This window comes from Pygoscelis adeliae, unplaced genomic scaffold (genome assembly GCF_000699105.1).
Source record: "Pygoscelis adeliae isolate BGI_AS28 unplaced genomic scaffold, ASM69910v1 Scaffold227, whole genome shotgun sequence".
NCBI classification, from domain to species: Eukaryota; Metazoa; Chordata; class Aves; order Sphenisciformes; family Spheniscidae; genus Pygoscelis; species Pygoscelis adeliae.
Window position 1 is genome coordinate 1,781,912 of NW_008825100.1, and position 24,698 is coordinate 1,806,609.

Here is a 24,698-nt window from a genome sequence, read left to right on the forward strand (position 1 = left end):
GGTCTTGAGAGGATCTGAGTCCCTGGATCTGAGACCCCACTGAGCTGGAAAAGGGGCTGAGGTGGCAGCTGGGGACGTGGAATCTCCAAACCAGCCTGGGGTTTGAGAGTGCCGGAGTCTGTGGTTTCCATTTAGACCCCTCTCAGCAAAGCGTAAGGCAAACATTTGCCACCTCCTCTCTGGCTCCACTGAGGTCCGTCTGGTGTGAAGTTGAGTTCACTCTGAAGCCACTTCACCTTTTTCGAGGCGTGGGCAGTGCCAGTGGTGGCCTCCCCTCCCGGGCACCCCTTCTGGAGGGCATCTCTGAAAGCAGTTTGGCAAAGGGGAAGGTGAGGGGAAAAGCTTTCCTCTGCTCTTCTTCACATTTGTGCAACCTGTGACTCAGCCCTGTCAGCTCCTTCCCTTGTGTTCATCACTTCAGGAAGCTTCATCTCTGCTTCTGTACTTCCCTGGGTGACCCTAACAACCTTCTTTTTCCAGTTCACTTCCCTTTTGCCCTGCTTTCTCCTGAATGATGGTGGCACGGCTCTTTTTTGGGGGAGAGGTCCTTTTCAAAGGTGTTTCTTCTGTGTCTGCTTCAACTTGACTTCCCTGCACAGTTCAGAGGACATCTTGCATTCATCTCATGCCGGCTGTTTTCTCCTGACCCTCCTCCTTCTCCTGCTCCACCTCCTTCTCTCTTTTGTGCAGGACTTCTTGGACTGCTCCTGGTTTGCTTTGAGGACATGCCCAAGTAAGCGTGTACAGGGTCCCTCTTTCAGTAGTCCATGAAACATCCATGTGAGGTTCACTCTGTTTGCTTTTATTTCCAGTTTTCTGAGAAAATGCCCCTAGACTGTACACAGTCTGGGGCAGCAGCATTTTTCATGTGTCCCCCCTTAGACGTTCTCTCAGCTGAGATGGAAAGACCCTTTCCCATATCTCCAAAGTGAAATAGAGACATGCACTCTATAGATGTGTCTTTTTCTTGCCAGCCAGTACACTACATAGCTTAAAAGGACCCAAAGTCATTACCTGCTTTCCTATTAGTCTCCTAAGGGATGGATTTGGAAAAGCTTATTCCCCTCACCCTCTTCTTTGGAAGCGATCTGTCTGTTCTGCAGGGGGGGGCGGAAAAAAGCCTGCGGTCTGGATTTTATGTGTGCCGAGAGTTTCCTTTTCACCGCTCTCAACTCTTGTGTGTGTGCAGGTGACCGGACCTCCTTCCGAGTTCAGGTTCGGCAGGTGGAGGACTATCCCGTGGACCTCTACTACCTGATGGATCTCTCCCTGTCCATGAATGACGACCTAGATAATATTCGCAATCTGGGGACCAAGCTGGCTGAAGAGATGCGAAAGCTCACTAGCAATTTCCGGCTGGGGTTTGGATCTTTTGTGGACAAAAACATTTCTCCTTTCTCCTACACGGCACCAAGATACCAAAACAATCCCTGCATTGGGTAAGTGGTAGGTGTACCCCAAAGGGACAAGCCCTGTGTTTGCACAGAGCCTGGCTGCAGTCTTCTCTTCCCATTCTTGTTTTAAATAATGAACCACACTTAAGCCCCGGCTTTTGGGAATGCTGATTAGCCACGGCTGTTGCTGTTATGTTCTAGAGCGATTCAAAATAGGACAACTTCCAATTTTGCAGTGGCTGTTGGGAGATCTCTGCATCTAGAGATGAGAAACTGTTGTATCGGAGCCTGAAGCTATTTTTAAGTACCTGAAGAGGATGCAGACATAGCAGGCTTTTTTACAGACTTTAAGAAAAAGGAGCAAGAGCCAGAAATTCCTGATTTCTGATCCTAGCTCTGAGTCATAGTTTGGCCTTGAGTAGATCAATTAAGCTCTTTGTCTCCATTTTACAGATAAGGAGACCGAGGCAATGTAAGACCTTCCCAACAGAAGTGTTTGGGGGAAGTGAGATTTGTGAGGGCCTGTAGGACTGATTAATGAGTTCTTGCAACGTGTTTTGAAGATGTCAGACAGGTTTTTTCATCTTAATTGCTGTGGAAGGAAAGCAAACTGGCAGTCGCAAAAGACACAAATGGTGCGGTTTGCTTTGCGGTGGCATCAGTCTTCCTCTTTTTTTTTTTTTTTTGCTAGAGTCTTTTTGTTTGCCCTTTAACCGCTGGAGTCGGGATCAAGTCCATTGAATCAAGGATTATGCCGGAGTGAAATTGAGTGTAGTGGAGGGTGTCCAGGCTCAGATGGGTTTGGATGTTGGCAGGAAAGGATGGATACAGCAGCAAGTGCTCTCCTGGGAGAATGTCACTGTTGACATTTACCTTCACGGTGCTGTCTTCACCTCATCCATCCTTGGGGTGCTTCCTGGTCATGTAAGGGCAGTAAGGTTAGCACTTTTGTTTGAGCCATTCGTGGGTACTTACATTGTAAGATCACAGCACAGATGGATGCCAAGCTCTGCAAGTGTGCATCCTTTAAGTTTTCCATATGAGAGGCAGATTAAAGGGAGCTTGCATCAGCTATGAGTTTCTAGGCCAACTTTTGGCATTGACCAAGCATTTGGCATCTCATTGCACATTGACCATTGACCAGACAAAATTATCTGTATTCTTTTTTCACCAGTTCTGTCCGAAGAGGAAAATCAAATAGATTTTAACACTAAAAACTCATGCTTTGGCCGTGAAGCATAGCCAAAACTGACCATGCTGACTGAGCCAGGGAGGTGGCTCTCTTCTGCCACGGCACCATACACCACGCTCTTCATAGCACTTCCTCCCAAAAATTTGGCGTGGCCTCAGACGGATGCGCTTAGTCATCTGTGTCCTCCTCAGTCTCCATCACCTGCTCATGTTGCTCGCGGGCAGGGACAAGGTTTCGCTCCAGTGGGGGAAATCTCGGAAACATTTTTTGGCTGGTGTGTGACTTAATTGAAGTGACATGGCTTTTGCCAAGTGAAATAGGGTGAAAGGAGCAGGAGGGGAGGGCAGGGATGAGAGAGGAGGAGAGGATGGAGCTGGACAATTCTGCAGCGAGGCATGCCTGAAACTGCTGATGCTCTTTCATTGAGGGCATCCAGAACTGTTGCCTTGTCTTCTCCCACCATGATCAGGCTATCTGCATGTCTTTTTGACTTTACCCAGGTGGTTGCTATTCTGTTTATGGGTTACATTAAGCCAGCCTGGTCTTGGGAAACCATTTAGGAAGGATTGCCCAAGGCAGCTCATCTGGTGGGCGCTCCCTTCCAGTCACCATCTGTCTCCTCTTCATCCAAACCAGGGGTGCTGGCTCCTCGTTGTTCTCCAGCGGCGTTGCCTTCCCCTGCCTGCTCTGCAAGTGGGCTGTCGCTGCTGCCAGGTGGCTCGCTGATGTGGCAGCGAGGTGGGGTTTTGTTTGCAGCTATTTCTGGTGTCAAAGCAGACTTTGTCCAGTGGCCTGCTCGCATCTGAAAAAAGCTGCAAGTAAACATGAGCTGTGGTGGGTGTTTTTTGTCCCCAGTCGAGGCTCTCTCCTCCTTCTCTTCCTCATGGTGATGGCCGTCTGGGTCAGGTGTGGCTGTGTTTTCGTGTGGGGTCTGGCTGGGATCCCTTGTGCCTCCTCCATCCCACCCCAGTTCACTGCTCGCCCCTGCTCCTGGCTCAGCATCCCAGCTGGGACCTCCCAGGGAGCCAGGATGTGGCCTCTCACAGCCACGGTGTCATTGAAGAGATAATACAAAGGAAACAAACACTAAATTAAAAAAGATAAGGAAGGCAGAGAGTTTGACTGAACGCCCAATTGCCCATCTATCTGTGATACGACTTGTGGAGGTTACAGCCTGAGATAACCCACCCACACTGCTGTGTGCCCTTGCGTAGTCACTCAGCTATCCATCGTCAGTCCTGCTGCTGCCTGCAGCTTCTGCCAGCAAACCTGGAGTGTAAAACAAACAAAAAAGGATTAAATTATACATCTTCATGGGATGTGGGACCCTATAGTGTGTCAGTGTTTTCTTCCTGGACCAGGGCTCTGGCAAACCGAGCACCCAGATGTATCGTATGAGTTAAGGGCTGCTTACTGAGACCCTGCAATGCAGAGGTTTCAGACATCGTATGCTGCTTGCCTTGGCCCTGGATGCGAGGGGGATGCAAGTCTGAACGTGGGGCTGATCACAAGGGATGGCTCTAATTGCCAGCCGGGCCCAGGGCAGTGGGACCTGCCCCATGGTTAGGTGTGTGCATGGCTGTGCGGGTGGAAATCCCTGCTCTGGGTCCCTTATGAGGGATTTGAGGTCCCAGCAGTGGTAAATCTTAAATACTCCTTTGTGTAAAAAGCCTCTTACAGCTTACCCATAGTGGGTCATGTGTCAGCAGAGGCCTTTAATTGTTCTCCGGGTTTTATCTTTGAAGATAAGAGTGAATTAGTGCCAGCCCAACTCCTTTTTAAACACATTTTCTTCTTAACACTTCTCGTCCCTCTTCCCTGCACACACTCACTGATTTCCCATGCCGCAGGAGCTGCTCTATTGAGCTCTCCCATCCACGTGGTGAGCACCAAAGCTGCCTCCCGACTGTTTTGTGTGGAAAAAGAAGTTTTCCTGGTAGCCTGCCGAGGCATTTCTCTGCCTTAGGATGCCACTCCTACCTTTCCGCTACAGCGGCGCTCTGAAAAGCGGAGATGGTGTTTGCTCACTGGCCTTGCAGGGAGAGTGGGAGGATGCATGAGTTGGTGTTAGTTATTAACACATCTCGTGGTGTGCAATTGCCAGGTGCCTGGTGATGTGCAGTGGGTACAGGGTGGCACGTATTGCTAAGGAAACTGGATGACAGAGTGAAAATGCATGTTGAAAAATAGGGGAAAAGTAGCTGTCGGCAGTGATGCTCCTGCGTGGTGCCCTTTGACACCAACCTGCCATCCTGGGCTGCTGGGGAGGATGGCTCTGGCCCTCCTGCCACAATGTGCCCCCTGCATCACTGTGGGTCGCATCCTGCACTGCAGACTTCCAGTGTGAAAACCACTTTATGGGTGCTGAAACTCCAGAGCTGCATGGCCCGGGGCTTGGTGTCTCCACTCGGACCTTACGTGGAGAGAGACGTTTGGTCCTGGTGAGATCTCTGGAAACTTCAGCTGCTCAAAGACCCTGGGTGGGGAACCAAAAAGATGGGCTCTACTGTAGAGTTTTGTAGATAAATAGTCAGAAATCAAAGTGTCCAAAACATGAAGCCTTGTGGAAGTATTTCATCCCTCTGAACAGAGGTTTGGAGACCAGCCTGGTAGAGTTAGGAGCTTCTGCAGCTCTTGGCTGCTGGTGGGGTTCCTCCTACCTGACCACTCCTCTGTTCCTCCTGCAGTTACAAGCTGTTCCCCAGCTGCGTCCCATCCTTTGGCTTCCGCCACCTCTTGTCCCTAACAGATAAAGTTGACCGTTTCAACGAAGAAGTTCAGAAACAGAAGGTTTCCCGCAACCGAGATGCTCCAGAGGGTGGTTTTGATGCGATTTTGCAGGCTGCCGTGTGCAAGGTGAGTCGCTCGGATTTCTGGGGTTTAAAGGCAAAGCAAAAGAGGAGGAGGTTTCTTCTGCTCTGTTCTTTGACCAGGGTAAGGCTTCAGTATGCCATTTCTTGAAAGTAACTACTAAATTTTTCTTGCAGAAACCATGAGAGACGCCTTCAAAAGTAGAGGCTATTGTTTTCATGTGCTTTTGTACATGAAAAGGCAAAGGAAAAAAGGTTAATGTCTTTTCTAGTTTAAAAGGGTAAAAACAGAGCTTTTGCAAATGCAAATTTAGGGCTGAGATTTCATTGTGTGATTAGACTTGTAGGTGCTGATCCCTGAGCACCTGGGATGAAATCCTTTAAGATTCATGCACACTTGTGTGCAGCAGCAGTGTGTGTTGGCTTAATGCGTTTCTTAAGTGTGTGTCAAACACATCTTGCATCAGTTGACCCGTGTTGAGGGTTGGAGCTGGTTCCTGCTGCTCTTACCCGCCCCCTTGGGCGTGTGAGGCTGGATGATCCCACCTCCAGGCACTGATAGCCTGCCCTCCCTTATTGTCAGAAAAACTGGAGCTGTGCACAGTAATTAAAGACAGAGTTCGTTAGCTTAGTGCCATGTTAGCCATGTCCTTAGGGTTTTTGGAGATGTTTGCTTGAAGACCTTCAGGTGGGTTGCTCTGTATTCCTTTGTGTGTCAGGGATGGAAGTGTTTGCTCCCCTCTGCCATGTGGCTGAGCTGCTCTGCTCGCCAGAGACAGCTCTGGTTGGTTTTTCCCCTCTTGACATACAGTTTTGTTTTTGTTTGCTCCAGCCTTGCATTGTCCTTTTTGATGGGCGTGTTTTCTTCTGAGTCTGGATTGTGGGAGCCAGGAGATAGGCATCGTCTGCAGGAGTGCTGGGACGCAGGCTTGTGGGAAACCAGATCTGCCCTCACCTGGGTTGGCTGCATTTACGCTTCATGTTCGTGACAGGATTGAACCTGCCCTGTTGGATCTGGTGCCACCCAACACTCATCTTCCCTCTCCCATCCTGGCACAGATATTGTTGTTGGCGCAACTACAGTGCTGCTCCCGATACTCATCTGGGTATAAAGTGCTTCTCAGTTTTGGAGAGGTGGCTCTCATGGTTAGAGCAGAGACATCTCAGGATGGTGACTCAGATGTGCCACCCACCATGTGGTTTTTTGCAGTCCCTTCCACCACGTTATTGCAAAAATGGGACAACGTTTCAGAAATACTGCGATGTGTATCACCAGGGCTCATTTTGGAGGTGTTGCTGGAAGGCAGGAGACCTGCAAGATATTTCCTGCACATTTGTGCCAGTCTCAAACTGTTGGCGAGGAACCAAAATCTTTGTGGTTCTTGAGTGCTCAGCCTGGTCCCTTCTAAATTCAGAAGATGAATTTAGATGCTGGTGCCATCTAAATTCAGGACTGAGCATCCTCTAGGAAGGGTGAGCAGAGGTGAGCATGTGTGCTTGTGTGGCCCTTGGCGTGATGTGGCAGGTCATGACAGAGGAATTTCGGCAGCCGCGGTGGTTAATTAATTACCGGAGCTTGGGGGTGGCAAAGAAAGTCCATGGGACTGGCGTGTGAGGCAGGAGAACTGGCTGCACCGCAACTTGTGCTGCCTTGGCAGCCCCTTGCTGGCGGAGCAGCTGCCTGGTGATCATAGGCACGAGCAGCAAAGGTTCTGTCCATCCAGAGTTAGAACAGCCAAAATTTTAGGCCAGCTGATTGACCTCCTAAGCCCTACAGCCAAAACAGGAGCTTTGTGATTAGTTTCTGTCACAGTGGCCGAGTGATGGCCCAGACCAGTCGGCGGCTGCGGGTTGTGGTGGGGCTCAACACCATCGAGGCGGGTGAAGGTGGCAGACATCTGGGGTGGCAGTGAAGTGTCACTTCCTAGTGAGGATGCTCTTTGCTGCAATGAATGGTGCTTTGCATCCAGTGGTGATTAATGAAGTATCATGGGGACTAAACCCTGCACGGACAGTACTTTCTGGTAACTGAGGAGCTGTTTTCCTTGGTGCAGGGTGACCAGCATACAGGTACCTTGGTGCCTTCTGGGGTGGGTTTCCTCATCACTACTGTGGCACCCCATTGCCTCTCTCTGGCATGCTCCAGCTTTTTCCAGCTTTCACCCTCTCTACCATATTCAAAACCCAAGACTTAAGGCAGTTATGACCTTAGAAAGTCCCCTGCCTTCGGGGCAATGCAGCGTGTTGACCGTGAAGTACTTTGTGCTCAGCAGCAGAGTTTGTGGCATCAATGGGGGCATCCCGGGGAGAGCTGGCGGTGGCATGGCAGAGCCTCACTATTTCCAAGCCACGGTGTCCGAGTGTGGTCTTCTCCCCTTCAAGCGCTGAGGTGTCAGAAACAATACCTACTCTGTTGACTAGGTATTTTTATACTGTAATTCATATCAAGCATTTCTTCTGCATGAGCTTTCTAAGAGCTCTGTAATGCACAAGTCATTTTTTGGCCTGGTTTTCAACCCGAGGAGTGGGGAAAGTTTGCACAGCTAATACAGACTAACGAGCAGGCCCGGGGTTTGGCTCCTTTCTGAAAGATGAAGATATGGTAAATGTTATTCTGGAGGCAATGAAAGAGCCAGAGACAATAAGCCTTTATCCTGATGCTAAAATGGTTAGCCAGGAATATTAATCAACCTTCTGCAATTATATTTTCCATTTGCAGTATTTTGGTTTTCTGCCATTCTTTAAGTGCAAGCATCGTATGGCTTGGTGGTATATATAAGTTTCAGATCTTATATACTAAGATGCAGCAAGGAGATAATGCTGGATTAGAAAATAAAGTGTCTTTTGAAAGAGTTTTGACGGGTGCTTGCTACATGGAGATGGCCAAGACATCTGGGAGACACTGAGGTGCCTTTCAGAGCGATGCAAAACGAAGGAGGTTTTGGCTTTTAATCTCTAAGGCATACTTGTCTTGCACCTGTATCTATTCCTTGCTTCCAAAAAGGCCTACACCTGAGAAACTAGTGGGGTTTTAGACATATTGATGAATCCAGGGGGGTCTCCTGGCAGTTGATGTCTTGGCAATTGAGCCCTTTTTATTCAGCACCCAAAGCATAAATTTAGATATTTATTTCAGGCTTGGAAATACTGATGCAGGGTTTTGCAGCCTTTTCAATAGGATTTGGAGGGCTGGGCTATGCTGAGATAGCTGTGGCAGTTTTGCCAGTCACTGTTGGCTGTAAGGAGTGAGAAGCTGGCCTTTCAGGGTATGGGAGGCAACTGCAGCTGGTCGCAGGAGCGTGGATCTGTAGTGTGCCCAGCCCTGCGGAGACGTGTCTTCCCACGTCACTCTGCTTTGGGTCAGGTCCCACCCCTGCTTTCAAAATCCTTTTTTATCCCATGAAGATCAAAAACCAGACGAGGGGGCAGACGTCAGTGCAGGTTTTTTGTTCAACAATCCCAGTCCAGTAAAAATAAATGAAAGTCTTTTTGGTTATTTGTTTTAAATGGAGCAGAGTGCTGCTCTGGGTTTTGCGGTGGAAACTGCGTGCTGAAGAGCTGTATTTTCCAGCGCCTGCAAGCTGCTGGCGGAGGCAGCGTGAGATGCGGCGGCTCCTCAGTGCGCTGGCCTCTCCGGGTGCTTTTTCCGTAGGTCTCCAGCTCTTTTTGGTGTGGCATCGGCACCGGCTCGGCCACCTCATCTGAGACACCCTGGTCCGATGCTCCAAGGCATCAGATGCTCTCAGTGCCCTGATATTGGCACTGATACTGTGGGAGCTCGTTGCTTTTTGGAAGCGAGTTCCTGAACTGAGCAACCAAAGCTTTTTCTGATGTTGTTTACATGGGAAAGTGTGTGTCGGAGACACGGAGAGTTTGTCTGGAAAGGGGTGCTTAGCCTGAGAATTAAAGGTGGGCTTAGCAGGCAGGTGAACAGAAGCATTATCCCTGAAGTGGCTTCATAACTGCTGCTTGAATGCAGCTCATTTTCTTTGTGCGTACCACATTTCTAAGGAAATGAAACTCAAATTAATCCTTTTAATCTCTTCGGGACTTTCTTGGCCTCAATTGTTTAAAAAGAAAAGAAATCAGCTTTGGATACACAAAGGAAAGTGAACTGGATGGGCTTCTGTCTGGTGGCTGAGTAGACCAACAACTGCTTCCCGCATTGTTAGAGTCGTAATCACTTTTGGGTTGACTTCTTAAGACACTACATTTTGGCATGAAGATTTTGCCTTTTGTCCAGTGGGGTCACTTCAGTGGAACGACTCCTGCTTCCCAGAGCAAAAAAGTCCTCGCTGCATACTGAGCTGGACTGTAATGTGCTGGTACACGGCAAAGGATGTGTGTTGCCAAAGATTTCTTCCTATGGCCTTACTTGCATTGCGTAGGTCTTTAAAATACCATTAAAGAAAGAATATCTTCTGCAATAGGGAGGAAAAAGGAATCTACCCTGGAATAGTGTCCCTGAAGCAAGAGTTATATTTATCAGAAAGATCAGCAGGCTTTGGGCTGTGACTCACATTTGCAGGCAAAAATTGCACTGGCAGCCGTGATTCTTCATCCTTCTGCCTGCTCTGCCCTCTTGCCCTGCCCACACCAGCGCTTTCTATAGGAAGTGTCTTTGCAGCTGGGCTGAGGCAGCTCGTAGGCTAGCATCTTACTGTGGAACAAGGCAGATGTCAGATGTTGCTAAATAGGCTGAGCAGTGAGCTCTGGAGGAGTTGGGTATATTCATCTGCCCTGCCTTCCCATCAGTAAGCTTTTACCAGCTTTTCCCTCATCCCTTTCCAAGGGATTTGCGCTGTTGCTCTGAGCCAGGGGCTGGAGGGATGCTGAATGTGTGTGGGGAGGGAAGGCGTGGGGCTATGTCTTTGCCGGCAGATGGGCAGGGTGGCCAGCCCAAGGGGAAGCTCTGGGAGATGGGGCTTTCTGGCTCCAGTCTCTGCCGCGGCAGGATCTCCCTGCCGTGGTTGGCAGGTGGGACTTCAGCCCACCTGGCTTGGCACGAGTTGGCAGTGGGAGCAGCCAGCGAGCCAGGGGAGTGTGCTGCAGCGCTATGGTTTCCAAATATTTCCTTTGGGCTTCTCCATTTCCTTCCACTTCCATTGCAACAAACTGCTTCAGTGTGCTGTTGTAGGCGCAGATCTGCTTCTCGAGCCGATGCAAAGCCGGAAACCTGGGGAAGCTCCGTGGGAGGGAAATGTTTATCGTCTAAATCTTATCCCTTTACTTGAAAAAAATCTGTCCCTGCATCTCTCTCCATGCAAAGATGGTAATAATGTCTGGTCCTTACTCAGAGGGACCAAGGAGGGTTCAGAGGACACTTCCTGTGCTGTGCTTGACATCTCAGTGCTTTCATAGGGACCACTAGAGCATGGCTTGGAATTAGCATGTTTTTAAATATGCAGAAGTTGCTCACAGCAGAGCTGTGCGGGGCAGTTGTGCGTGGATTAGTGCAGGCAACCACTGCCAAAGCTCCCACTGCTGCGCTCTGCTCCAGGTGCGTGTGCCCCTGCTCTTCTGGGCTGTGGTGCAGGGGGATTGAGCTGTTCAGGGCACGCGTAGTGGTTGCACAATGAAATTGCAGGAGGCTTGGAGACACCATCGCTTCCAGAAGATGTGTGCAGAAGGGGACTGGGGCAGAGTGCCTGTGCATGCATGTGCATGCATGTGGGTGCACCAAAGCCAGCACCCTCAGGCAGGGACCTCACTTTGTGCATCACAGCTCAGGAACAGCCTTTATGAGCGGGCAGTAATGAAAATGCTGAGCGGGGATATTGCAGCTCTTGCTGTTGGCTTGGCCGCTCTGCGGAGCTGAGGAAACAAGGTCAGATTAAATATGTGTGGAGGAATTTGGCAGGTCTCCTTTGGCTATAAAAGCAGCTGAAATTCTTATTCTTGGATCTGGGTAGAGAAGGTCTGGTGGACAGTCCACATACCTCCTCAAGCCTTTTTAAGTAAGTGTGTTAGAAGATGTTGGGAAATGCTAGATGGGCCCCTGACGTTTTGTTTTCTTGCCAGGGATGGGTGGACAGGAGCATGGTACTCTTCTATTTAGTGCTAATGGTCTGCTGCTGGATGGGAGCGTGGCTGGGACCACGTGCAAGGCAAGGGGCGAAGCGTAGGCTTGGCAGGGGCAGACCGACTGTCTCACAGGGTTTGTTTTCCCCCAGGAGAAGATCGGCTGGCGTAAGGAGGCGTCTCACCTGCTGGTCTTCACGACGGATGACGTGCCCCACATAGCCCTGGATGGGAAGCTGGGGGGGCTGGTGCAGCCCCACGACGGCCAGTGCCACCTGAACGAAGCCAACGAGTATGGCGCGTCCAGCCAGCTGGTGAGGGGGAACATGGGGGGCCAGGCCTCAGAGACTTTGGGGTGTTGGTGGACCTCTCTGGAGACCAGCCACCCCCAACTCCAGCAGCTTTTGTCAAATGTAGCCTCTGACCAGCATGGTTTTACCCAGTTCTGCAGTTTGCAAATAAAATTTGCCGTTCCCCTTGGGCATCCCCCTGCAGTGAATGCTTCTGTGATGCTCAAAAATAGGTTAGGAGCTTAGCAGGTTTCTTCAAGGCTCATTGCAAGGGAGGGAAAAGTAACTTGGTGTCCTGAAGAGCATCATATTTGCTGCAAAGTGTAGAGGAAACATCAAATATGTCATCTCTTTTCTAAAATGTCCAGTGAATTGTCAGCTTCTCCCCGGGGAAGCTGAGCCTACCTTGGTGTGGCTACAATAGCAAGCACAACAGGACGCTCCTCCCATTTACAGCCTTTGAGCTCAACACTCACAGAGGTCTTAAAAGGGCCCACTTGTCTATTTATTATTAATTTAAACTCAGTGGAGGAAACTTCTGGGGTGAATGAGCACTTGTCTGCCACCTAATTATCACATCCTTCTGCAGAAGGGTGCTTTATTCAGCAGGTCACAAGCACTACTTAATGATTTTTGGTCCTGCAGGGATGTCGCCCCCTAAGAGGAGGTGTTTCTGGATGGCTGCATTATGGCCAGAGGCTGGGATCCTCAGATAAACCCTCTTTCCACCCCCGGTGCAATCCTAGCAAGTGTATACATAAGGGAGCACAGCCCTCGTACTGACGTGGAGTTACGCTGGGTAGCTGGCATGGGGATGCTGCCTTGCTGTTTCCATGTTTGAGTCTTGGAGGCTCTCAATCAGCCCTCCAGTCTGCAAGTAAATAAGGTGTTTTTAAATGAGGACAGCGCTTCAGAAGAAGCCTGGGGTTTTAAACTCAAGCTGGTCTCTTGAAAGTGAGCCCTGGTTCATTATTCTGTTGCTTGTGGGTAGCTAGAGCAGTATCTTCCTGCCATCCTCTCTGTCTGGGAAGTCTGCAGAATTAAAGAGCTTATCGTAATCTCTTTATGGTTCCAGTATGCAGAAAGAGCAGGCGATGGGTGTTTCTGCTTTGGGAGAAAAATCATACATTTCCACTTACTGCAGTTCTAGACCTCCTTGCGTCGCATCCCTGGAGATAGCAGCCAGCTTATTACACACGTGTGTCTGCTGATGGCAAAGCAGAAAGAGGAAAGAAAGAAATCCAGCATTTCAGGTGTTGCTGTAGCTAGTGGTGTTGTCAGTCATATATTCTAGTGAAAGGCACAGCAGAATTACTTAAGGGATGACAGAATTTCTACTATTTCAGATGGGATTGTGCTGGTACGTCAGGGACTTCATCCTGCAGCGAAACATGCTATGTGTCTGGAACGAATTTTGCTGTTGGGGGGAGAAGAGCAATGAAATTAGTCTTTGTTTCTGTGTTACGCATCAGTCTTTCTGCCCTTTTTGTGCCCCTAGGATTATCCTTCCCTGGCGCTTCTTGGGGAGAAACTTGCTGAAAACAACATCCACCTGATTTTTGCTGTTACAAAAAGTCATTACGTCCTGTACAAGGTAAGCGCCGCCGAGCCGCCCGGGCTGGGGGGAGATTTAAATGCCTCGTGAAAGCATCTTCCTGTCAGCACCGTGGAGCGGAGGCAGCCGCAAGCGCTCATGTGTGCGGCCGCACGCACAAGCGCACGTGGCCACGCGCTGCCCATGGGGCTGGCAGGGGCAGGCAGATGCAGGCAGGCGAGGCTCAGCCCGCCGGCCCTCCCCGCTAGTTGTTTCAGCGAAAAGCACTAAAGCTTCTTAGAGCAAAGAGATATATATGTTGGTGAGCATGTGAAGACCTAAAATAGACTCCAGCTTAATCTTGATGTTTGGGTGGCTGCCAGCCGTGCAGCATGCGAGAGAGCAGAAACCTGTTCAACCCATTCTGCAGTGACTTAATCCCATTACCTAATCGCACGCAGCGTTTCTGCCCAGCTGTGTTTTTCCATCACAGAGTCCAGGCCCCCGACGCGCCACATACAATTTGAACTCCCTCGAAAGAAAAAGGTGACCCAAGCCGCAAGGGCCGGCCTGTGTCTGGAGCTGTCCCGTGGGGTTTTGCTCCTCTGCGGATGTGGGGAGGTGTTTCAGGCGGGGTCGCTTTCGGAAAACTCTGCTCCAGCTCTCGAGGCTCGAGCAAAAACAACAAGCAGCCGCGTTGCTACAGTCGAGACGCTGCCGCTCACCCGTGGAGAGCGGGAGGGCTGAGCTCATTCTCCACCCCCTCTCCAGGGATGCTCGTGGGTTGTGAGGTGAGACGGGGCAGCTGCACCTCCCTCCCCACGGTGCCAGCTCTCCTGAGTGCACAGCAGCTGGGTTTTGCCTCCCTTGGCAGCAGCCCTGGGTCCGTTAGTCCCCATCCCGTGGCCATGAGCTTTGTTTAGCATTTGACGTGCTGTGTTAGCAATGCTTTGCTTTCAAAAGCTTCACGTTAATGGGAGCCAAGCTGACCATGTACACCATCGGACGATGGGGCAGGGGTGTGGCTGGTGTCCCTGGTGTGGGGTCGGTCCCTCCTCGCCCTCTGCTTTCCTCTCTGCATCTCAGCATTTTCTTTCATTTTCTTTTTTTTTTCCCAAGAACTTTACCGCCTTGATTCCTGGGACAACAGTGGAGATTTTGCACAAAGACTCCAAGAATATCATCGAGCTGATCGTCAAGGCCTACAACGTAAGTGCATTTTAATACTGCAGCTGCTGTCATGCGAAACACCAAGAGCTCAGCTGGCTCGCCTCTCCCTGGCGTGCTCCACCCGGCTTGGCCACCTCCCTCACCGGTCCTCCACACGCTGGCAGAGCTGGGGCATCCACCCTGGGGAGGGAAACAAGCTGTGTGAGGTGGAGAAGGAGCACGGGGATACCCAAGGGAGCCTGCGGTGAAGCAGAGATTTCACCTCACATCTCTCATGTGCAGAATTACCCTCAAAATACAGCCTTGCTCTAAAACAATTCTCTCTCGGAGCACCCTACCAGTAAGTAAAATACATTATTTCTTTGCTGTCTGATGTTCAGAGGCCTCCCAAGGATGTGACCAGGCTCCAGCTAAGGTCGCATCCTTGCATTGGTCTCCGTGCAGCACAAGTTGGTCCTCAGCACCCCATGAGCATCACCATGTCTCTTGGAGCCCAAAGGAGCCCTGCCTATGTGGTGTTGCCAGTGCAGCCTGCCCTGCCACAATGGGGCCCATGGAGGACAGCAAAGGACCTGCAGTTGTACTGCTGACCTGATGTTGTCTATCTCCATGGAGATCAGGGAAGCAGATCAATTAGAAGCAGCTAAATTGCACGTTCGTTGGGTAGTTAGTTGTCAACATTTCTGTTGACTTCTCCCTGAATTCTTACGGGTCGATTTTTCATGCTCCTGGAAGAATATTGCTGTTTTGGTGCTGGGCATGGAGATCTGACCCCGTAATGGGTCAGCCTTCAGGTAGGGTTCTTCATGCATGGGACCTGTGAACACAGCTTTCGATGGCTGCAAGCTCTACTTGGTAACTCCTTGGTTAGTTCAAGGGAGTGAGGAAGGACTTCTTTGGAGGAGTTTACAGATCCAGAAGTCACCTAAGGATTGTGCTGTGCTTTGCATGACCTGTAATGTTCATCTTTCTCTCCCCCACAGCTCCCTGCAGTTAAAGCAGCATTTGGTTATGTCCTTGGGAAGAGTGGTTCCCAAAGCTTCACCCTCTGAGGAAAGGCAATGAGCAGCTAATGCTGCTATCAAGGCCCTGGAGATGCTGCAAAACAAAAGCCCGGTTGTCCCAGTTTCTCCCCTTGAGGAAGGAGGGTCTTGTGGCTAAGATGCTTGGCTGGGGAGAAAGAAATGAATGTTCACTCCACGTTGACTTTGCATGTGGTCTCGCCACCATCGCATGAAAACCTCCCTTTGCCTCAGTTTCCCAGATGTAACATGCATATGTGCCTCCATTTCACCACCCCTCAAGCTCTTGCAGATAGATATAAGCTGATGAAAACCTTTGGGGATCTGATGACCCCACCCCTGCTCCCTCCCTCTCTTTGCTTGTGAGCTTTGCAGTGCAGCTGGCTGGAAACCACCAGGATGCTGAGACCAAGGTGCCCCACAGAAGGAGCATCGCGGGATGAGCTGCTGTTGAGACAGGGGCTGGTTTCTTGCCTGTTCAGCTGGGTGGTGGGTGCGAGCTGGGACTCCAAGGTGTGCTGCCGGGAGCTGGCAGCTCCTGCCTGTGCTGCGGGCAGCCTGGGGACGCGGGAAACCTGGTGCCTGCCCAGCCCGTCTCCTCTCAGTAGCTTTGTTTTTTTCCTGAAATGAAGGAGGAAATTATCACTGAGGGAGAAGGCTAAAATTTCTGTTCCCCAAGTGGGAGTGAACCTTTTTTTATTCCTCACGGAAACGAAATTCTGAGCCTGGAGAAACCCTTCATCTGCGACAGGGACCGTCTTCTCCTGTGGGGTGGCAGTGGCTGGTGCTCTGGGCCTGGGCTGGGCCTCTCCCCTTCCGTGCTTTGGCCATCTCTGATCCTTTCTCGTCTGCTTCCCTCCACCGATGCATACATCAGACTTGGTCAGGGCTTACGTTACCCTCAAGATCGCTTTCCACCATCTCTTCATCTTCCATTTTTCCCTTTTTCTTCTGCCCAGCATGCTGTCGCCTTTCCCTCATCTGGGGGGGGCGTGAAGCAAAAGAGAACAGGAATGGCTTTTTTTCTCTGTTCTCACTAAGAAAAACCCTTCCCCCAGACCTTGACACTCCTGCGAGATGGAGAGGCTCCTAGGGGGGCTGTGCCCGGGCTGGCATAGCACTGAGGGTCTCTGCCCGGGCACGCAGGCTGGGTTTGGACTGAAGGCAGCAAACGGGATGCTGGTTTAAAAACCACTTTCCTAAACCCAATCCAGGCAGGTCCGGGATGTGTTTCTTGTTACAGCACCAATGGGTTTCCCGTGACAGGCGGTGGGTGGCCTTCACATCAGCTGTTCTGGAGCTGCTGCCGGTTCGGGATTTCCTTGTTTTTACACTGAAACGATCCATCCTTTGAATTTCCCCCAGGCTATAGCAGACAGCTTTATTTCAGGCAGAGACATTCCTCCATCTCAGGGCCAGGTCCTTCCTCTAGGTCTCTCCAGCATCCTCCGCTCATCCCTGAAGGCACTGCAGGCTTGGGGGCCACCAAACAAACAACACAGCAGCAAACTCGGCAGTCGCCCTTAGCAGAGGCTGCAGTGCTGTGAGAAGGTATTGCTGTGTAACGGTGCAAAGTGGCTAATAATAATAGCATTACAATTAAGCTAATAACATTACTATATAGGGCTAACAAGAAATCTTGGCATCTGTGTAAAAACATAGGAAGAGCCCACGCAAGGTCGTAGCGAGGTCTGGCCTGGTGTCCTGTCTTCTGCCATGCCCCAAATGAGATGCTCTGGGCAGGAAGACGGGAGAGCGTATCAGTGTGACAGCTAATTTCTATGGGATAACTTTGGGCAGAGCAGTATGTTCGGCTTTACCGACACACGCGGTGTTCAGCCCGCAGGCGATGGATGCTTCGTACAGTCCAAACTGCCACCCCATGAACGGCTCCTCCGTTACAGTGGAGAGATGGGAAATTACTCCTTTTTTTCCTCAAGGGCTGTTTAATTCACCCAGCCAAAACTCACTTATTTCCTGCCCGTTTCCAAAAGCGTTAGCTCTTTGCTGGTGCGTGAACCCTGGTTTTGATATCACATGGACTGGCAAGAAGTCCAAATTAGCGCTTTTCCTTAATCTGGCCACTTCAGTGAGGGATGGGGACAAGGGGGAGAGGGATGAAGCTGCAAGCTGGCTTTGGAAAATAAATGTATTTGTACAAAAAGCTCCATTTTGAAAACCTTTGTCTTTTTTGGACACCACTCATAAAAAAAAAAATCAGTTCCAGCCATTGGAAGAATGAAGCAAAACAACCTCATTCCGAATTAATACTTATAAACTTCATTTTGTTTTGACTTTAAAAGTCTGTGTGTGCAGCAGGGTAGAGAGATGAGAAGCAGAAGAAAGGGGGTAGGAGCATACCAAAACCTCGCTGATGGAAAACATTTTTCACTTTGAAAAGTTTCACAAAGGAAGAGATTTTTCTTTTTTTTTGCCCCATGGTGGTGTTTCCAGCTGATGCATCTGAAAGGGTACTTTTTGTCTGGCATTTTCTCCAAAGAGGGAAAATACATTTTTCTGACAAGTTGGGTGAAATCAAGAAAGAAGGACAGAGTTAGTGCAGGTTTACACCTTCTCTATGCAGTACAATGGACGTCACAGGACAACTGCCAGTGGAGAATGAGGCTTTGTGCTTTGCTAAGGGGCTGGTTGATGGGGAGGAGGAGGTGCAGATGTGTGCACGAGGCTCTGATCTTTGGCTCAGAGGTGCTCGATTTGTGGTCGAGAATGTTTTCTTCCTTCCTTTTCTTGTGCATCCGTATCTTTTCAGTGCTGCCTACAGTGGTCATCACGTCTGTCCTAGAGGGCATAAGCCACCCGCAGGGGTGGTAGGCAGCTCCCCGTGACTCTAGTTGCATTCATCAGAAGTCTCCTGAGCTGTTTAAGTCAAACTCAAATGTCAATGTGTGTGCACAGGTGATTTTTTTTTCATATAGGTGCACAGATGTCCTAGCCTCCCTCTGGAAACATCAGGAGAAGAGACTAAAGCAGAGGAAACCCCCCCGCCTTTGGGAACCTGACAGTTTGCTTTCCCGTTGTGTTTCTAGAGTATTCGGTCCAAGGTGGAGCTCACAGTCTGGGACAGCCCTGAGGACATTGGCTTGACCTTCACTGCCACGTGCCAGGACGGTTTGTCCTATCCCGGGCTCAGGAAGTGCGGAGATCTCAAAATAGGAGATACGGTGAGTCTGCCATTCAGTGCATCCCCTGGAGAGGCTGTTTCACCCCCCGTGCAGCCGCTTACCTCTCTCAGTGAGTGGTCCCGGGCAATAAAATACAGCTTTGCTCATCTTCCTCTGCTGTCCTCATGCCGTGCCACATTAGTATGGAAACCCACTGAGAGCGGCTCTGCTAAAAGTGGCTCTGCATGGTATAGATCAGCCCAAGGTCAGCTGTGAAGAAAGAAGCAATACAGGCGTCTTGTCTACAGCACCCTGAGCCAAAAGGTCTTGATCAGGCAGCGGGATGCAGTAGTCAAGAATGGGCTTTTTTTTCCCATAATCCAGAAATTCATGTCACCCTCTTACCTGTGAAATTTTTATTGCTGTGGTCTGCTGGTCTTTTCCTAGTCTGTTAAATATTCAAGGTTTTCTTCTTATTGTTTGAGAATCCTGGCTTGTATTAGCATCCTGGCCTGTATCAGCAATAGTGTGGCCAGCAGGAGTAGGGAAGTGATTGTGCCCCTGTACTTGGCACTGGTGAGGCCGCACCTCGAATACTGTGTTCAGTTTTGGGCCCCTCACTACAAGGAGGACATTGAGGTGCTGGAGCGTGTCCAGAGAAGGGCAACGAGGCTGGTGAGGGGTCTGGAGAACAAGTCTTATGAGGAGCGGCTGAGGGAGCTGGGACTGTTTAGCCTGGAGAAGAGGAGGCTGAGGGGAGACCTCATCGCTCTCTACAGCTACCTGAAAGGAGGTTGTAGCGAGGTGGGTGTCGTTCTCTTCTCCCAAGTAAAGAGCGATAGGACGAGAGGAAATGGCCTCAAGTTGCACCAGGGGAGGTTTAGATTGGACGTGAGGAAAAATTTCTTCACTAAAAGAGTTGTCAAGCGTTGGAACAGGCTGCCCAGGGAAGTGGTTGAGTCACCATCCCTGGAAATATTTAAAAGACGGGTAGATGAGGCGCTGAGGGACATGGTTTAGCGGTGGACTTGGCAGCACTAGGTTAACGGTTGGACTCGATGGTCTTAAGGGTCTTTTCCAATCTAAATGATTCTAGGATTCTAATCTAAACCTGTCTTTCCCAGAGTGAAGATATCATGGTTAACTTCGGAGGTATTGCAAAAAAAGACAGGGTGCTCAGAAAGGCAGCAACGCTCCTCTCCTGCGTCCAGTTCCTAGGGTTACTGGATGACAGCACAGACTGAAAACATAGTTTGCCCCTTAATGTTAACAGTATACATGGCATAATCCATCCTGTGCTTTTTTATAAAAAAACAGAGAAGCGAAGCTTTGCTTGTTAAAATTTAATATTGATATAGATAAACGAGTGGCTGGGCTGCAGGGCTGGGGCGGGAGGGCTCAGACCAGTGGGGAGTCCCCTCCCCTTCTCCAGGCTTTTGCTGTCTGCAAGGACGCGGGTGTGGGTTCGTTAGCAGCCTGATTGCCTTATTTGAGAAGAGTGGCTCTGCAAACATACCAGAGCTCTAAGCGCCGAGGCATATAAAAATAGTTCGAAAGAGTCAACAGTAGCTGGATTTTTGCCCTGCCAAATAAGGATCATGCGAAGTGTTAAAAAGGGAGGTGGCCTCAGCTTTTTTAGCTGAATTTACTGGATCTCCGATCAGTGGGTAAAATCAATCCCTGGAGCAGTGCCACGCTAGCCACGTGCCCTCCTTGTTCCCACAGCAAAGCCCGAGCCTCCGAGGTAGCAGAGTTAATCTGGTGGTTGATCCTGGGCTCCCAGCTTTGGCACGAGCAGGGGGGTCGCTACAGCCACTGCAGCTCATGCTATAAAGGGGTTTGGCAGCGGGTACATGCGTGCCAGTATCCGCAGAGGCTGCTGGCGTGAGTGGGAATGACTGGCTCTCCTGATATGGATGAATTGGGGGTACCTTCTGCCCAGGCAGCAGAAGATTTGGGGTGCGGCAGGGAGCCGGCACTGGTACCTCTCCCATTTTTGGTGCACCGGAGTATTGAGGTGCCTGCACAGGCAGACATGCCACAGGATCGCAGGGGTCCCATCCCTCCTTCCCCTCCTGTTCAGCTGCTCTTGGCCCCATTACTTCCACATGGATCAAGATTAGACTCCTGCTAAGAAACTTTCCCCAAAGAGGGTAATGCTGGCACTGGAGCCTAATCTGCTGGTGTTTAGTCCTGGGGGCATGGGTGTCAGTGGGTGAAAGGGAGCAGGATTACCCTGATCCCCTTAGCTTGCTTTCTGATCTCCTTCTCCTCTGTAATTTGAGCTTGTTGCCTAATTGCTTCAGGCCTTGGGAATGGGAGGAGGTCAAGGGAGGCTTCAAAGAGCGCAGCTTTCCTGGCTGGAGGTGGCTGCTGCGCCGCCGTCCATCCGCACATCACCCCTTGGCATGCGGGATGGCGCAGGCAGTGAGAGCTCGAGGTGACCCCAAATGTCTCCAGAGAAAAATCATTCCCTCCTGATGCCTAGGAAGGGGGCTCATTTCCTTGGAATAAGGTTAATCCTCTTTGCTAACCAGCAGCTCTAGGCAGCGCTGGGTGGCCCGAGACCCCACCAAACAGCAGGATTAAATAGGGGGCCAAGCAAGCAACCATAGGATAGTCTTAGTTTTCCCAAGGAGAAAATCCCTGACACTGGATTGTAGCAACAGAAAATGAGTAGGGGGGTGATGTATAACCATATAATGATGTGTCACCCTTCTGAAGCCAGTATTAACAGAAGCATCCATCAGAAGTGGCCCGTTAGCAGTGTGCTGAAAGCTTGGGGCTGTGTGACTGATGCATATCTGTATGTGCAGATCAGGATTCCCATAAAACCTTCTAAATCCATGATCTTGTAGGCAACTCGGGGCCTTGTGCTGCGTTGGTTAGATCCTTGCTAGTGCTTGGTTTCCACAGAGTTGTTTATTTTCAATAGCATGAAAACCGGGCTATTTTCTAGAGTTTTGCCCTGTTTATTTCATGGGAATAGGCAGGCTCCTTCCCGCTCCACAGAAACCAACAGTGCCTGATGGGGAAAATTGCTGCTAATGGCTGACAGTAAAGAGTTTTAAAATGTTAAGGATGCCAAACCCCTTGTGGGACTGGCAGATGTCACTGCATTGAGCTGCAGATGCCCTCACTAGATGTGCAATTGTTTGGGGGGTTTTTTGCACGCCTGGGAGTGAAGCTCAATGCACTGAGTGTGGCCCCGCTCCAGGGAATCGCTCCATGGCTTTTCCTCAGGACATTTGCCTTTCCCTCCTGCCTCCCTTCCCGGGACACCCTTGATGGATGTTCTGGGGCCGTGCGTGTTAACTTACACCTCAACCTGCCCCCCCCAGGTTTCCTTCGAGGTGGCCGTGGAGGCGCGGAGCTGCCCCGCCGAGGACACCTCCCATGCCTTCACCATCAAGCCCGCTGGCTTTCGGGACACGCTGGAGGTGGCGGTGACCTACAACTGCCTCTGCGGGTGCACTGGCCGGGCTGCGCCTGCGCCGGCCAGTGGCAAGTGCAGCGGCAATGGGACCTACGCCTGCGGGCTGTGCGAGTGCGACGCCGGCTACCTGGGGGCCAGGTGTGAGTGCGAGGAGGGCGCCAGCGGGGACATGCACCACGCCATGTGCCGGGAGGCGGAGGGCAAGCCCCTCTGCAGCGGGAGAGGGGAGTGCAGCTGCAACCAGTGCCTCTGCTACGAGAGCGAGTTCGGAAACATCTATGGGCCCTTCTGCGAGTGTGATGACTTCTCCTGTGCCAGGTACAAGGGAATCCTCTGCTCAGGTAGGAGCCTTTCCTCCCTTGCGCCCTCCGCTTTGCGGGGATGGGGAAACTGCCCCGAAATGGGGAAGGCTGCTGGGCTGGTGTGTGCAGGGTGTGCGAGGGGCTGCGCCTGCCCCGCCTGCCGAAATCTGCCCTGTTTCTGGAGGGATCTGCGCTCCCTTTCTTGATGGAAAAAGGGAGGCAGAGGTTTAAGTGCATCCACACTAATGAGCAAAAAGTGCATTAACCCCATCAGAACTGAGTTTCCAGCGTTAGAGTGAAAGGCTCTCTCCTGGCAGGCTTGTCCTTTGCCCAGGCCCCACGGAGATGAGCAGAGTCTTGGCTTTGTTGTTGTTCTTTTGACATAACCATGCACATCTCTTGCACACTGAAGTGTATCCCCAGGAAAGAGTAAACCAGCACAGGCTTGAATCCTCTGAAGCTTTTTGGTGTCTTCTTAGGTTGGATTTCTTCTATGTGCTCCATCCTTCCCTGCATAGGCAGAAACAATCTTTTTTTAAGGATGAAGCATTTGAAGTAATCCACTGGTGCAGCGCAGGTGAAAGGAAGGTTGTGTTTCAGTCTGTTACTTATTAGAGAAAATCCATGTTGAAGATTCCTAAAGGTGTTTTATGTATAGATTTTTCTGCCCACTGAGAAAACAAGTCATTCACTTGGAAAAATGTAGCCAGTCAGCTTTGCTTAAGCAAAGGTAGAGGAGTTATTTAGCTGTGTTTGCTAAAACGGCTTTAATTCCTTGTCAGCCTGAGGTCACATAATTTACCTTGCACGTAATTGCCTGGATTAGCCCTCGGACATAATTCCCTCAGTTGGAGCTGGGCAAAAGGTTATTCTTTAAAACTTGCCTGCTTTCAAGCAAGTCAAATATTTCCTTAACTGAAAATCTTGGACAAAATTTCCAAAACAAGTGTAAGCTTGGGAAAATACCTATTTTTCACATTTTCTCCAGGGAAGTGGTGGGTTTTTTTCCTGCTGTTTATCTTGCCCTGCAGGTTTCTGAGCTGGGCAGTGATGGGGCACCTTTTGGTTGCAAGTTTCTGGCTGTTTGAGACGATCGTGGTGTTAGGCAGGTAAAGGACGTTTGTGCTCATTTTTCTGTAGCCTGGCTAGTGATGTTTCAGCACTGCTGAAGGTGGGGCAGGCGATACCCCAGTTTTTGGCATTGCCCTGGGGCTCCCCATTGCAGGGCAGTGAGAAAGGCAGGTACCACCTCCCGCAGTGGCTGTCACTGACCAGGAGGGTTGGAGCTCCCCTTGCTGATGCAGGAGTGGAAAGAGGGATGAGCAAGCAGGAAAAAGGTATATTTGAAGGTAGATGGGGAAAAAAATAAACTCAACTGTGAAGTAATTGAGAGCAACGCTGCCTGGGGGTTCTCCATATGACCATATTGCTTTGGTAGCATCATCCCTCCCAAAAGGAGTATATTTAATAGCAAGCAGGGCAGTGATGCTAAAGAGAGGTTGGAAGTTACCGGTGTAGCGGTTGGTACTGCAAGAGGAGGACATCCCTTTACTTGAATTTCCATTTCATCAGGAGAGCCAGAGCTCTGCCGCTCCACTGGAAAACAAGCTGTCTTTCTTCCGTTGCACCTGCTTTCTTCTGTCCCTGTGGAGGGCTTCTGGTGCTGGGAAGAGCAGCATGGCTGGTTTGGGATTTGCCAGACTTTTTTAAAGTCATTTAAAAGTCCTTTTTATAGCTATGAAAGAAAATAAAGGGTAGGCCAAGTGGCCTCTTTGCTCCAGGGGCGGGATGGAGTCCGACACAGCTGCATGGGGTGATTCTCCCTATGCCTCCTGATATTTCTATTGCTGTTGGTTTGTTGGCTCTTTTTTTTTTTAAATTCCAGCAATTACGATGCTAAATCTGAGCTGTAGCAAGCGCTGTGCCAATGACATAACATTTTGAGGTGGTTTTGCCAGCCCAAGAGGGCCATGACTTTTGGGCTGACATCAGAAGTGACTGAGCTTGCACAGCGGGGCTGTGCCCAAAGCTGCGCCTAACAAACAGCCCTCTGCTACACAAGCATCTCTGGTGGCTTCCAGCAGATGTGTGCTCTCTCCTCCCTACAAATGGGGCCTGCTTGAAAAAGACGGTGTGTTCAGCTTGGCACTGAACATCTCAGTCCACCAGCATGTGTCGACTTGGCAGCCAGGGGAGTTTGGGTCATACCTTGGGTTAAGGATGTCCCCTGGAGTGGTCGCATGGGGTCCTGTCACTGCTTTTGTTCCTGCAAGGGGGAGAAATGACACCCTGACCTCCCTCTGTCTTCTCCTGGGCACAACGTCTGTCCCTGAAAGGCCCTGGCATCCTGGTGCCCACCACTCTCGCAGGCTGAATCCCACCAACAGGTTTTAGCAACAGCAGAA

General features: G+C 50.4%; 1 protein-coding gene across 1 annotated transcript in view; it reads left to right on the forward strand.

Moving 5' to 3' along the window:
* Positions 1–24,698, forward strand: part of ITGB5 (integrin, beta 5) — a 60,185-nt gene that overhangs the window by 12,361 nt on the left and 23,126 nt on the right. Inside the window, exons 3-9 of the mRNA XM_009327134.1 lie at positions 1,190–1,439; positions 5,274–5,442; positions 11,570–11,731; positions 13,206–13,301; positions 14,361–14,450; positions 18,481–18,615; positions 21,897–22,332. Of these exons, the coding sequence (XP_009325409.1) occupies positions 1,258–1,439; positions 5,274–5,442; positions 11,570–11,731; positions 13,206–13,301; positions 14,361–14,450; positions 18,481–18,615; positions 21,897–22,332 (1,270 nt within the window). The 5' untranslated portion in view covers positions 1,190–1,257. The remainder of the gene's footprint in view (positions 1–1,189; positions 1,440–5,273; positions 5,443–11,569; positions 11,732–13,205; positions 13,302–14,360; positions 14,451–18,480; positions 18,616–21,896; positions 22,333–24,698) is intronic.